This window comes from Anolis sagrei, chromosome 3 (assembly GCF_037176765.1).
Source record: "Anolis sagrei isolate rAnoSag1 chromosome 3, rAnoSag1.mat, whole genome shotgun sequence".
NCBI classification, from domain to species: domain Eukaryota; kingdom Metazoa; phylum Chordata; class Lepidosauria; order Squamata; family Dactyloidae; genus Anolis; species Anolis sagrei.
Genome location: NC_090023.1, coordinates 23,010,290 through 23,023,108, shown reverse-complemented (window position 1 = coordinate 23,023,108; position 12,819 = coordinate 23,010,290). Strand labels below are relative to the sequence as shown.

General features: G+C 46.0%; 1 protein-coding gene across 8 annotated transcripts in view; it reads right to left on the bottom strand.

The window, feature by feature from the left end:
- YAP1 (Yes1 associated transcriptional regulator) overlaps nucleotides 1-10,589 on the bottom strand; it is a 124,014-nt gene extending 113,425 nt beyond the window's left edge. For 5 of the 8 annotated variants that reach the window (XM_060771059.2, XM_060771061.2, XM_060771064.2 and 2 more), the window contains exon 1: nucleotides 9,630-10,588. In XM_060771059.2, coding sequence (XP_060627042.1) covers nucleotides 9,630-9,908 — 279 coding nt within the window. In that variant the 5' untranslated portion in view covers nucleotides 9,909-10,588. Of the gene's footprint in view, nucleotides 1-9,629 lie in introns of all 8 variants that reach the window. The other 3 variants (XM_060771058.2, XM_060771060.2, XM_060771062.2) reach the window with 1 other exon arrangement.
- Between the last annotated feature and the right edge of the window lie 2,230 nt (nucleotides 10,590-12,819).

The following is a 12,819-nucleotide window of genomic DNA, read 5'->3' as shown; positions in this document are numbered from 1 at the left end:
ATAACTTCAGAAAAGAGGCCTAGATCAGAAATTCTGGCAGGACACATGGAGGAAAGAGAGCATTTTCTTAACAGATCAGCTCTGGGAAAAAAAGTTTGAGGTTGCAGAAAAAGGAAAACATCTAAGAGATTAAATCTTTTAGAGAAGGAGACCATACCACAAAGAATTAAGAGGTGATGAAACAAACAAATGAAAGAACTAATGAACTGGAGGAGAAATTATGACTCATCTATTCATCCAAATATAGCAAGATATAATTTATCTTCTATGCCAGTGGTTCCCAACCTGTGGTTAATGGACCTCCAGTGGTCCACAAGAACGAAAATATGGTTTGCAGTCTACATTGTTGCAACAAGAGTGACTGGTCGCACAAAGCCTCTTATAGTGCCAAGGCTTATTAAATATGGTTTTCTGTGGGTGGTGACTACTGGATGGCATATGTTCTGTATCAGAAGCTAGAGCTGATGCGGCCTATCCAATGCAATTTTCTGAATCAGCACCCAAATAACCAAACCGAATCTAAAGTTGACCAAAACCTGATTTGTAATCCTTTTGGTACTAATGTTGAAGAGTGGTCCCTGGTCAAAGGAGTCCTTGTTCTGCGCTACACTGTACAGGTAAGGAATGAAGCCAAAGGAAATATGTAAGCAATGAAGATGACATCTCAAAAAACTTTGTCAATGGTGTCAGTATTCATACCTCTGTTTACACCAGAACTGAACAAGTAGGCTGTTAGGAATGGTGGGAACTGAAATCCAAAACACTTGGAGGGCCCAAGTTTGACCAGAACTGGTTTACACTCTATGCTTCATGTAAAACAGTGGTCCCCAACCTGTGGTCCATGGACCATCAGTGGTAAGCAAGATCAGAAATATGGTCCACAGCCTCAACATTACTACACTGTTGCCTCGAAACCACACAGCAACGAGAGTGTACTGGTTTTGCGAAACCTTCTTTTAGTGCCGAGGCAACAGGGATGTTGGGAGGGGAGAGGCTGACGACCCACTAAAGATTACTGCTACCACATCAGCTCTAGATTATAAAATTGGTTTTTCTGTGGGTAAGCAGATGGAGACTACTGGATGGTATATGTTCTGTGTCAGAAACTAGAGCTGATGTGGTCTATCCAATGCAATTTTCTGAATCAGCACCCCAAATAACCAAACCAAATCTAAAGTTGGCCAAAAACCGATTTGTCACCCTTTGGGTACTAATGTTGGAGAGTGGTCTGTGGTCAAGTGGCCCCTGGTCAAAAAAGGTTGGGAATGATTGTTCTATGCACTGCAGCTAGGGTCCTATGAAAGAAAGATTCTGCTGGAGAAAAGGGAGAAATTACCCTGTCTTGCTTATCACATCTTTAAGGCTGGGATCACCCGACTTCAAAGACTGTGATTGTCAACAATGTCACCACTACCATATGCTCATGGAAGACAGGCTGAAGACAAAACTGAGATTTCCCTCCAGCATCCCAAAGCAAGAGAAAATCAACTGACCAACCAAGACAGCCATAATTATCTAGCATTAAAAAAAAAGAGGGAAATGCTGTGGATTCCAGCTTTTACCAAGAAAAGTAGCAAAGTACAGGAGAAAGCAGGTATCTTTCCTTTTTTTTCTCTCCACACTCCAAAATGCCACATTTAGGAATATTTCACACTATATAATTATAGTGCTACGATTCCCCTTTATGTGTAAAGGTAATACTTTATGGAATTCTGGGATTTGGAATGTTTACAATTTTCAGCAGAGCTTCACTGCCTTTACAAATTAACAATTTCTGGATTCCATGGGATGTAACCATAATAGTTAAAGCAGAAACACAGCAGTATAATTATGTAGTGTGAAAATCTCCATGGACCAGAGAAGATCCAGACAACATTCCCATTCACTCATTTAGGTGGCCCACACACACACTGCCCTCCCCCCATTACTTTACATTTGCCGTGGAAATAAAAGGAAGGTGGTGATCATGTATAGCTCGCCCTGGAAGGAGTTGTTTTCAGATTTCTTCAATGTCACCATTCCCACTGATTCAATTTGTCCAAATTCAGCTGAGATTAACAAAGTCACCATGTTTAGATACAATAAACAGTACAGAAATGTATGAAACACCTCAGTAAAAACAGTATCTCCCTGCATTCAGAGTTTTGGATAGTTTTTTGGACCACACCTCCCCAATCCCCTAAACTTTTGTGTGGAAATTTTTTATAAGTACCAAATTTCCACTGATTTAATGTATCTCTACCATAGCTTAGAGAAGTGTTTCTCTACCTGGGGGTTCAGACCCCCTGGGGGGTCATGAGGGGGTTTCAGAGGGGTCATCAAAGACCATCAGAAAATACATATTTCTGATGGTCTTAGGGAACCTCTTTGGCAGAGAAGGCTGAAGATCTCTCTACCTGTCCTTCTCTTCCATTTTGGAAACAGAGAATCCTCCCACCAAAAGACCTCCTCCTGCTGTGATTGGCTGGCCTCTCAGCCAATGGGAGGGCTGTTTCTGAGACTCCAAATGGGGAGGGGAGAGTAGGCGTGCTTGGCACAATACAGAAACAATACAGAAACGTATTAATTAGCTAAGTTAAAAAGTATAGTTTCTTCCTCCTGTATCCAGTAATTAGAGAAGACCAGAGTCCTTGTAAAACTACACTTCCCAGGATGCCATAGCATTGATCCATGGCAGCTGAAGTGCATTCATTCCACACTGCACCCTTCATCCATTTAAACACAGCAAGGTCACTCTAGTGTAGTGGTTCCCAAAGTCTGATGTTTTGGCTTCAACTCCCAGAATCCCTGATAATTAGCCAAGACAGCTGTGTTTCAAGCAGTGATTCTGAAACTCCAGGTGTTTTGGACCTCAGCTTCTAGATTCCTTGACCATTGCCCAATGTGGCTAAGGCATTTGGGAGTTGAAATCCAAAATATCTGAAAGACTTGAATTCGGGCACCACTGCACTAGGGTGGTGTTTAAGCACAGTGATTCCCAAACTCTATTCCTCCATGTGTTTCAGGACTTCTATTCCCAGCAGCCTTAGTTCAAGTCCAAAACAGCTGGATGGCTAATTTGGGAATGACTGATGTAAACACAACAACATCACTCCAGTGGTTCCCAAAATCTGGCCTGCCAGGTGCTTTGGACTTCAGATCCCTGGATGCCTGACTGTCTGCCAAGCCATCTAGGCCAATGGTTCTCAACCAGTGGGTCCCCGAGTGTTTTGGCCTACAACTCCCAGAAATCCCATCCAGTTTACCAGCTGTTAGGATTTCTGGGAGTTAGAGGCCAAAACATCTGGGAACCCACAGGTTGAGAACCACTGATCTAGGCCTTTTGGGAGTTGAAGTCCAAGACATCTGAAGGTCCAAAGGCTGGGAATCATTACTGTAGTCTTTGAATGCCCTGGGTTGCAATTTAGAATTAATGTGGGTTGAGACAACTTTTAAGTGCTCATGGCTCAATGCTATGGAATCATAGGAGTTAGTCTTATTGAGCCATAACCATCAATAGAGCATTCATTCTACAGAACCGATGTAGCCTTATGTTGTATCTCCACTTCGGAATTAAAGCAGTTTAGCACCACATTAACTGACATAGCTTAATTATATGGAATTCTGCGACTTGTACTTTTGTGGGATATCTGCCTTCCTCTGTCAGAGAGTACTGGTGCCACCAGAAACTACAAATCTCAGCATTCCATTAAATGGAGCTGTAGCAGTTAATACAATTATGTGTTCCTTCCTTCTTTCTTTCCTTTCCTTTCCTTCCTCCCTTCCCTTCATTCTTCCTTCCTCCCTTTCATTTTTTATTCCCTCCCTCTCCTTCCTTCCATCCCCTCCTCCTTTCTTTCCCTTCCTTCCTCCTCTCCCTCCCCTTCTTTCTCTTCCTTTCGTAATTTATTCCTTTCTTCCTTTCTTTCTTTCCTTCCTTTTCTTTCAGCCACTTTGGATCTCATTAAGTGATGTGTGTGTATATATATGTATATATATATATATGTATGTATGCATGTATATGTGTGCGTGTGTGTGTGTGTATATATATATATATATAGTCAATGACCAGCATCAAAATATGAAGAAACATCATAATAAGAACATATATAAAATTATTATTATTATTATTATTATTATTATTATTATTATTGCAAGAAGAGAATCCACCTAAACCAGGCATGGGCAAACTTTGGCCCTCCAGGTGTTTTGGACTTCAGCTCCCACAATTCCTAACAGCTGTTAGGAATTGTGGGAGCTGAAGTCCAAAACACGTGGAGCACAGAAGTTTGCCCATGCCTGTCATAGTAAGTGCTATTCAAAAGTGCAATAATACTGCCTTGAGAGTGTAGTGGAATCTCCTTCTCTGAAGCTTCTGAAGCAGAGGCAAAGCTATGGGATTGTGGGAATTTAAAGTTATGTAAGGCCTTTATAGCCTTTTCTCCCAAAGAGTGCTATGACCTCCCCAAATCACAAATTATGTATTTATTTGATTTCAGAAATTCATATCCCGCCTTTCTCTTGAGCATAGACCCAAATCCTAGGATTCCATAGCACTGAGCCATCGAAGTTCAAGTGGTGCCAACACACTATCATTCTACACCAGGCCTGGGCCAATTTGGCCTTTCCTCCAGATGTTTTGGACCTCAACTCCCACCATTTATAACAGCCTCAGCCCCCTTCCTTTACCCTAAGTATGGTAAAGAGTTGGCTTTTGACACACAGTAGCTTTCTTACATACAGCAGCCTTCACACTGGAGCTTCCTACATGAGGTCTTCAAGCTGGGGCTCCTCTCACCAGGTTGTCCTAACACCAGGCCTCTCACACACTAAGGCCTATCTCACACTCAAAAGGAAAGGGCCTGAGGCCATTAGGAATGGTGGAAGTTGAAGTCCAAAACACCTGGAGGGCCAAGGTTTGCCCATGTCTGACCTAAGCATTAGGAAGGTCGTCCAAGTAGGAAGTGCTATTATTTGGAAGTGCAACAATTCTGCATTGGAGTGTGTGGTGGAATGCCACTCTCTGAAGCTTCTGAAACACGAGGCAATGCTATGGAATCATGGGAGTTTAACTTAGCCTTTTCTGCCAAAGAGTGCTAGGACCTCATCAAATTACAAATTATTTATTTGATTTGAGAAATTTATATCTCACCTTTCTCTGAACACAGACCCAAATCCTAGAATTCCATAGCATTGAGTCTTTGCAGTTAAAGTGGTACCAAAACACCCATCATTCTATATCAGGCCTGGGTCAACTTGGACCTTCTCTCTATGTGTTTTGGACTTCAACTCCCACCATTCCTAATAGCCTGAGATCCCTACCTTTTCTGAGAAGAGTAAAAATGCCTCAGTGTGTAAGAGGTTTCAGTATGAGGAAGGCCTGGTATGAGAGAAGCCCTGTGTGAGAAAGCTCCAGTGTGAAGGCTGGTGTGTGTAAAGCTACAATATATGGTGTGTGTAAAGCTACAATAAGCAAATATGGGCAAACTTCGGTTCTCCAGGTGTTTTGGACTTTAACTCCCAACATTCCTAACAGCCTCAGGCCCCTTCCTTTTCTGAGAAGAGTAAAAAATGCCTCAGTGTGAGAGAGTTTTCAGTATGAGGAAGGCCTGGTATGAGAGAAGCCCTGTGTGAGGAAGCTCCAGTGTAAAGCTACAAGGTCTTTAAGCAAGTATGGACAAACTTCAGTCCTCCAGGTGTTTTTGGACTTCAACTCCAAACATTCCTAACAGCCTCAGGTCCTTTCCTTTTCTGAAAAGAGTAAAAATGCCTCAGTGTGACAAAGGTTTCAGTATGAGGAAGGCCTGGTATGAGAAGATCTAGCATAAAAGAAGCCTTGTGGGAGAAAGCTCCAGTGTGAGGGCTGTTGAGTGTAAAGCTGCAAGGTCTTTAGCAGATATGGGAAAACTTGGGCCCTCCCTCCAGGTGTTTTGGACTTCACCTCCCACCATTTCTAACAGCCTTAGGCCCCTTCCTTTTCTGCTTTACACACAGCAGCCTTCACACTGGAGCTTTCTCACACAAGGCTTCTCTCATACCAGGCCTTCCCCATACTGAAACCTCTCTCACACTGAGGCATTTTTTACTCCTTACAGAAAAGGAAGGGGCCTGAGGCTATTAGGAATGGTGGGAGTTGAAGCCCAAAACACATAGAGGGAAGGCCCAAGTTGGCCCAGGCCTGATGTAGAATTATAGTGTTATGGTACCACTTTAACTTGAAGTACTCAATGCTATGGAATTCTAGGACTTAAGTCTGTGCTCAGAGTAAGGCGGGATATAAAATTTTCAACTCAAATAAATACATAATTTGTGGTTTGGTGGAGTCCTAGCACTCTTTGGCAGAAAAGGCTAAGTTAAACTCCCATGATTCCATACCACTGCCTCTGTTTCTGAAGCTTCAGAGAGTAACATTCCACCACACACACTCCAATGCAGAATTGTTTCACTTTCGAGTAATAGCACTTCCTACTTGGACAACCTTCCTAATGTTTAGGTCAGACATGGGCAAACTTTGGCTTCAATGTGAATTGGACTTCAATGCCTACTGTTCCTAACAGACTCAGGCCCTTTCCTTTTGAGTGTGAGGTAAACCTCAGAGTTAGTAGGCCTCAGTGTATGAGAGGCCTGGTTTGAGGACAGTCTGGTGAGAGAAGCACCAGATTGAAGACCTTGTGTAGGAAGCTCCAGTGTGAAGGCTGTTGTGTGTAAAAAGGCAACTGTGTGTAAAAAGTTAACTTAAGGTAAAGGAAGGAGGCTAACGCTGTTAGGAATGGTGGGAGTTGAAGTCCAAAACATCTGGAGGAAAGGCCCAAGTTGGCTTACATCACAGCTGCCTTCACACTGGAGGTTTCTCACCCAAGGCTTCTCTCATACCAGGACTTCCTGATACTGAAACCTCTCTCACACTGAGGCAGAGAAGGAAGGGGCCTGGGGCTGTTAGGAATGGTGGGAGTTGAAGTCCATACCTACTAAAGACCTTGTAGCTTTACACACAGCAGCCTTCACACTGGAGCTCTCTCCCACAAGGCTTCTCTTATAATAGGCCTTCTCATAGCAGGCCTTCCTCAGGAGAGCCCAAGTTTGCCCATACCTGCTAAAGACCTTGTAGTGTTACACACAACAGCCTTCACAGTGGGGCTTTCTCACACAAGGCTCCTCTCACACCAGGCCTTCCTCATAGTGAAATTTCTCTCACACTGAGGCATTTTTACTCTTCCCAGAAAAGGAGGGCACCTGAGGCTGTAGGAGTTGAAGCTCAAAACACCTGGAGGGAGGGCCCAAGTTTGCCCATAGCTGCTAAAAACCTTGTAGCTTTATACACAGCAGCCTTCACACTGGAGCTTTCTCCCACAAGGCTTCTCCTTTAATAGGCTTTCTCATACCAGGCCTTCCTCAGGAGGGCCCAAGTTTGCCCATACCTGCCAAAGACCTTGTATCTTTACACACATCAGCCTTCACACTGGAGGTTTCTCACACAAGGCTTCTCTCACACCAGGCCTTCTCAGACCAGGCCTTCCTCAGAAGAGCCAAAGTTTGCCCATACCTGCTAAAGACCTTGTAGCATTACACACAACAGCCTTTACACAAAACAGCCCTCACACTGGAGCTTTCTCCCACAAGGCTTCTCTTATGCTAGGCCTCCCTTGGAAGGCCCAAGTTTGCCCATACCTAATAAAGACCTTGTAGTGTTACACACAACAGCCTTCGCAGTGGGACTTTCTCACACAGGGCTTCTCATACCAGGCCTTCCTCATAGTGAAACCTCTCTCACACAGAGGCATTTTTACTCTTCCCAGAAAAGGAGGGCGCCTGAGGCTGTTAGGAATAGTAGGAGTTGAAGCCCAAAACACCTGGAGGGAGGGCCCAAGTTGGCCCATACCGGCTAAAAACCTTGTATCTTTACACACAGCAGCCTTCACACTGGAGGTTTCTCACACAAGGCTTCTCCCACACCAGGCCTTCCTCATAGTGAAACTTCTCTCACACTGAGGCATTTTTTCTCTTTGCAGAAAAGGAAGAGGCCTGAGGCTGTTAGGAATGGTGAGAGTTGGAAGTCCAAAACACCTGGAGGAAGGGCCCAAGTTTGCCCATACCTGCTAAAGACCTTGTAGCTTTACACACAGCAGCATTCACACAAGCTTCTCTCATACCAGGCCTTCCTCATAGTGAAACTTCTCTCACACTGAGGCATTTTTCTCTTTGCAGAAATGGAAGAGGCCTGAGGCTGTTAGGAATGGTGAGAGTTGGAAGTCCAAAACACCTGGAGGAAAGGCCCAAGTTTGTCCATATCTGCTAAAGACCTTGCAGCTTTACACAAAAGAGCCCTCATACTGGAACTTTCTCCCACAAGGCTTCTCTCATACCAGGCCTTCTCATACCAGGCCTTCCTTGGAAGGGCCCAAGTTTGCCCATACCTGCTAAAGACCTTGTAGCTTTACACACAACAGCCTTCACAGTGGGGCTTTCTCACACAGGGCTTCTCTCACACCAGGCCTACCTCATAGTGAAACTTCTCTCACACAGAGGCATTTTTACTCTTTTCAGAAAAGGAAGGGGCCTGAGGCTGTTAGGAATGGTGAGAGTTGGAAGTCCAAAACACCTGGAGGGAGGGCCCAATTTGTCCATACCTGCTAAAAACCTTGTAGCTTTACACACAGCAGCCTTCACACTGGAGGTTTCTCACACAAGACTTCTCTCACACTAGGCCTTCCTCATAGTAAAACTTCTCTCACACTGAGGCATTTTTACTCTTCCCAGAAAAGGAGGGCACCTGAGGCTGTTAGGAATAGTAGGAGTTGAAGCCCAAAACACCTGGAGGGAGGGCCCAAGTTTGTCCATATCTGCTAAAGACTTTGCAGTTTTACACAAAACAGCCCTTACACTGGAGCTTTCTCCCACAAGGCTTCTCTTTTAATAGGCTTTCTCATACCAGGCCTTCCTCAGGAGGGCCCAAGTTTGCCCATACCTGCTAAAGACCTTCTAGTGTTACACATAACAGCCTTCACAGTGGGGCTTTCTCACACAAGGCTTCTCTCACACCAGACCATCCTCACAGTGAAACTTCTCTCACACTGAGGCATTTTTACTCTTCCCAGAAAAGGAGGGCGCCTGAGGCTGTAGGAGTCGAAGCTCAAAACACCTGGCCCAAGTTTGCCTATACCTGCTAAGGACCTTGTAGCTTTACACACAGCAGCCTTCACACTGGAGGTTTCTCACACAGGGCTTCTCTCACACCAGGCCATCCTCATAGTGAAACTTTGAGGCTGTTAGGAATAGTAGGAGTTGAAGCCCAAAACACCTGGAGGGAGGGCCCAAGTTGGCCCATACCTGCTAAAGACCTTGTAGCGTTACACACAACAGCCTTCACAGTGGAGCTTTCTCACACAGGGCTTCTCTCACACCAGGCCTTCCTCATAGTGAAACTTCTCTCACACAGAGGCATTTTTACTCTTCCCAGAAAAGGAAGGGGCCTGAGGCTGTTAGGAATAGTAGGAGTTGAAGCCCAAAGCACCTGGAGGGAGGGCCCAAGTTGGCCCATGCCTGTTCTACATGTAGATGCACCCCAGGAGGTTAGAGTAGGGATTGCCAAACTCCAGCTCAGCAGGTACTTGCAATGCCCAGTGTCCAGGGCGCCCCTTCCTCCCGCTCACCTGTCTGGAGTGGGCCTTGGGCTCTGGCGGCTTGAAGAAGGAGTCCGGCAGCTTCCGGAGCCTCATGGGCAGCGTGTGGGGCACGTTGGCGCCCTTGGGGTTCATGACGGCGTTGAAGAGGGCCTCCAGGTCGGTCTCCGAGTCTCCCCGGACGTGGACGATCTGGTGTCCGGCCGGAGGCGGCGGCGGGGGCGGAGGCGGCTGTTGCTGCTGCCCGGAGCCGCCGCTCTCCGGGGCCGAGGCTTGCGGAGGGGTCTGCCCCGCTGCGGAGGCCTCCATGGCGGGCGACGGGGCTCCTCCTCCTCCTCTCCCCCTCCTCGGCTGCTTCTCTCAAGCCTCCGCTCCCGGCTGGCCGTCTTTCATCCCCCGAAACCTTCGCTTGCTTCTTTTTTCTCCTTCAGCCGAGCTCAAAACAAAACTTCGCAAACTAGCCCGCCCGCGCCGAACTCCGCCTCTAATGCGACTCAATGTAGCCCGGCCGCAGAAACTGAAGATTTTTTTTCTCCCTCTTCTCGCGCCCGGCCGCGCGGAAATCCTTTCAGAGCAATTTTTCCTCCAAGCCGCCTGTCAATCAATCGCAATCACTGCAATCTTCCTTTCCTCCTTCACTAATCCGTCCCAACTCCGATATAAGTTGGTTACTTCTCAATTATCTCTTTGACTGACTCCTAAAGAAAAGTTCGCAAAGGCGCCCGCCCGAGTCAATTCTGTAGGAATCAGTTCTTGATTCTTTTTTTTCCTTCCTTCGCACGCAAAATTTTTTCAACTCTCCCGACAATTTTCTCCTCTAATCCGTCCCAGCTTTGAGGAAAAAAAAGAAAATAGATGTATAGATCTATCTATAATGCCTCGACGTCCCTGTTTGTCGTTGATCAGGAGCTCAAACGCTGCCAAACAAAAGTTCCCAAAGTCGCCCGCCCGAGCCAGCTCCGCCCCGCGAGGGCCCGCCCGCGCCGAATTTCGACGGGGCTTAATGCAGCCCAGCCAGAGTTAAAGGAGGCTCTGTTTCAATTCTCCTTTCACGCGCCCGCCCACTCTGATTTTTTTAAAAGCAATTTTGCACTGATTTAAAGACTTCAATGTGTTGGGATTCCCTCACGTTTACTTTCGTGGCTCTTTTTTTCCTCTTTTCCAGCTGAGACAATTGTTGTGTTTTTATTTTTAGTCGTTTTTCAAGCAAACCCGCCCGAGTCGTTTTCTTGGCCTCCACTAGTGTCCAGGAACCGTGTATTTTATACTTCTACCCACCCTCCTCATCCTGTCTCCCCCTCCAAAAAAAAAAAAGTTTTCCAACCCTCCCACGGAGACGAAAAGGAGGGGAAAGTGGGAGTATTTCGCCTCCCACACACACACACACACACCATTAAAAAGAGGAGAAAGGGAGGGGGAAAGGAAACAAGACCCCAACCCACCAGGCTTCAAAGCCCCCATGGAAGAGGAGGAGGGAAGGGAAGGGGAGGGAAAGGACACCTCTGCAATCATTGCCAGGACTTTGTGTTCTGTGGTTGCTTTGCAGCAAGGCTTCTCTAGCAAGCTTGGTGGAGAATCAACCCTTGCTTACCCTACCTCTTTATTCCCCCCAAAATAAATCACAGCCTGCAATCTTAACTATTGTCTGCTCAAAAGTAAACCTTAATAAACTCAATGTCAAACTCTGGCATAGACACTGAGAACTGGAAAGCCCTGGGCCTTGAGCGCTCCAGCTGGAGGTCAGCTGTGACCACCAGTGTTGTAGAATTTGAAGAAGCAGGAATGGAGAGCAAAAGAAAGAAACATGCCAAGAGGAAGGTGCATGAAGCCAACCCCGACCGGGACCGCCTTCCACCTGGAAACCGATGCCCTCACTGCGGGAGAACATGCAGATCAATAATAGGGCTCCACAGTCACCTACGTACCAACTGCCAGTAAACCAACCTTACTCCGACAACGAGGGATTATTATTATTATTATTAAACTTTATTTGTTCCCCGCTAGCATCTCCCGAAGGACTCATTGCGGCTTACAAAGGCCAAGGCCTCAACACAACAACAGCAAACAATAACAATACGATGCAAAGCAAATTAAAAACATAAGCAATAAGAAAACATTACACTATTACGCAATAAAAACCAGGGCTGGGCCAGTGATGGGTACAGGTTAAAAAGTGCTGGCTGTGAGAGGTAGTATGTTGGGATTCTGGGCAAGTGCAATGTGCAGAGAGTCTTAAACTCTAATAAAGTGCTTCTGGGACATAGTGGGGGTTATCCTATTCCGGAAAAGCACATCTGAATAGCCAGGTCTTCAAGTTTTTCCTAAAGACTGCCAACGTGGGTGCTAGTCTAATGTCTTTGGGGAGGGTGTTCCAGAGTTGGGGGGCAACCACAGAGAAGGCCCTGTCCCTCGTCCCCACCAAACGTGCCTGCGACGCAGGTGGGATCGCGAGCAGGGCCCCTCCGGATGAACGAAGGGAGCGCGTGGGTTCATAAACGGAGATGCGGTCACGCAGGTAGGCAGGTCCCAAACCGTTTAGGGCTTTGTAGGTAAGCACCTGCACCTTGAATTAGATCACCTAAGTAAGCAGCTAAGATGAAGGTGGCATGCTTTCAGGGTGAAGAATTGTCACAACCTGACACCACTTTGAACTGCCATGGCACAATGCAATGGAATCCAAGGATTTGCAGTCTGGTGAGGCACCAGCAGCTTCTCGCACAGAAAGCTAAAGACCAGGCCTGGGAAAACTTGGGCCCTCCCTCCAGGTGTTTTGGACTTTAACTCCCACCATTCCCAGCAGCCATTCTCTCACGCCAGAAGCGACTTGCAGTTTCTCAAGTCGCGCCTGACACGAGAAAAAAAGCAGCCTCAAGCCCTTTATTTATTTACGATATTTCTATCCCGCCTTTCTTGAACTTGAAGGTGACCCAAGATGGCTTTACAACATAGGCAGCTATTAGATGCCGTTAAAACAATGTAAAAATTACAATATTTTTTTTGATTTATAAAATGCATACATTAAAACCTTTAAAAACATATAAAACCTCGTCGTCCAAAAACATTGTCTAAGCTGTTTCAGTATTTGATTTCACATACTTCCGTGTTTATTTATTGTACTAGATTCCCAAAGGCTTGTTCAAATAGCCATGTTTTCACTGGTCTGTGGAAAGTCAGGAGGAAAGGGGTTCATTTAATATCCCTAGAGAGGGAGTTCCACAGT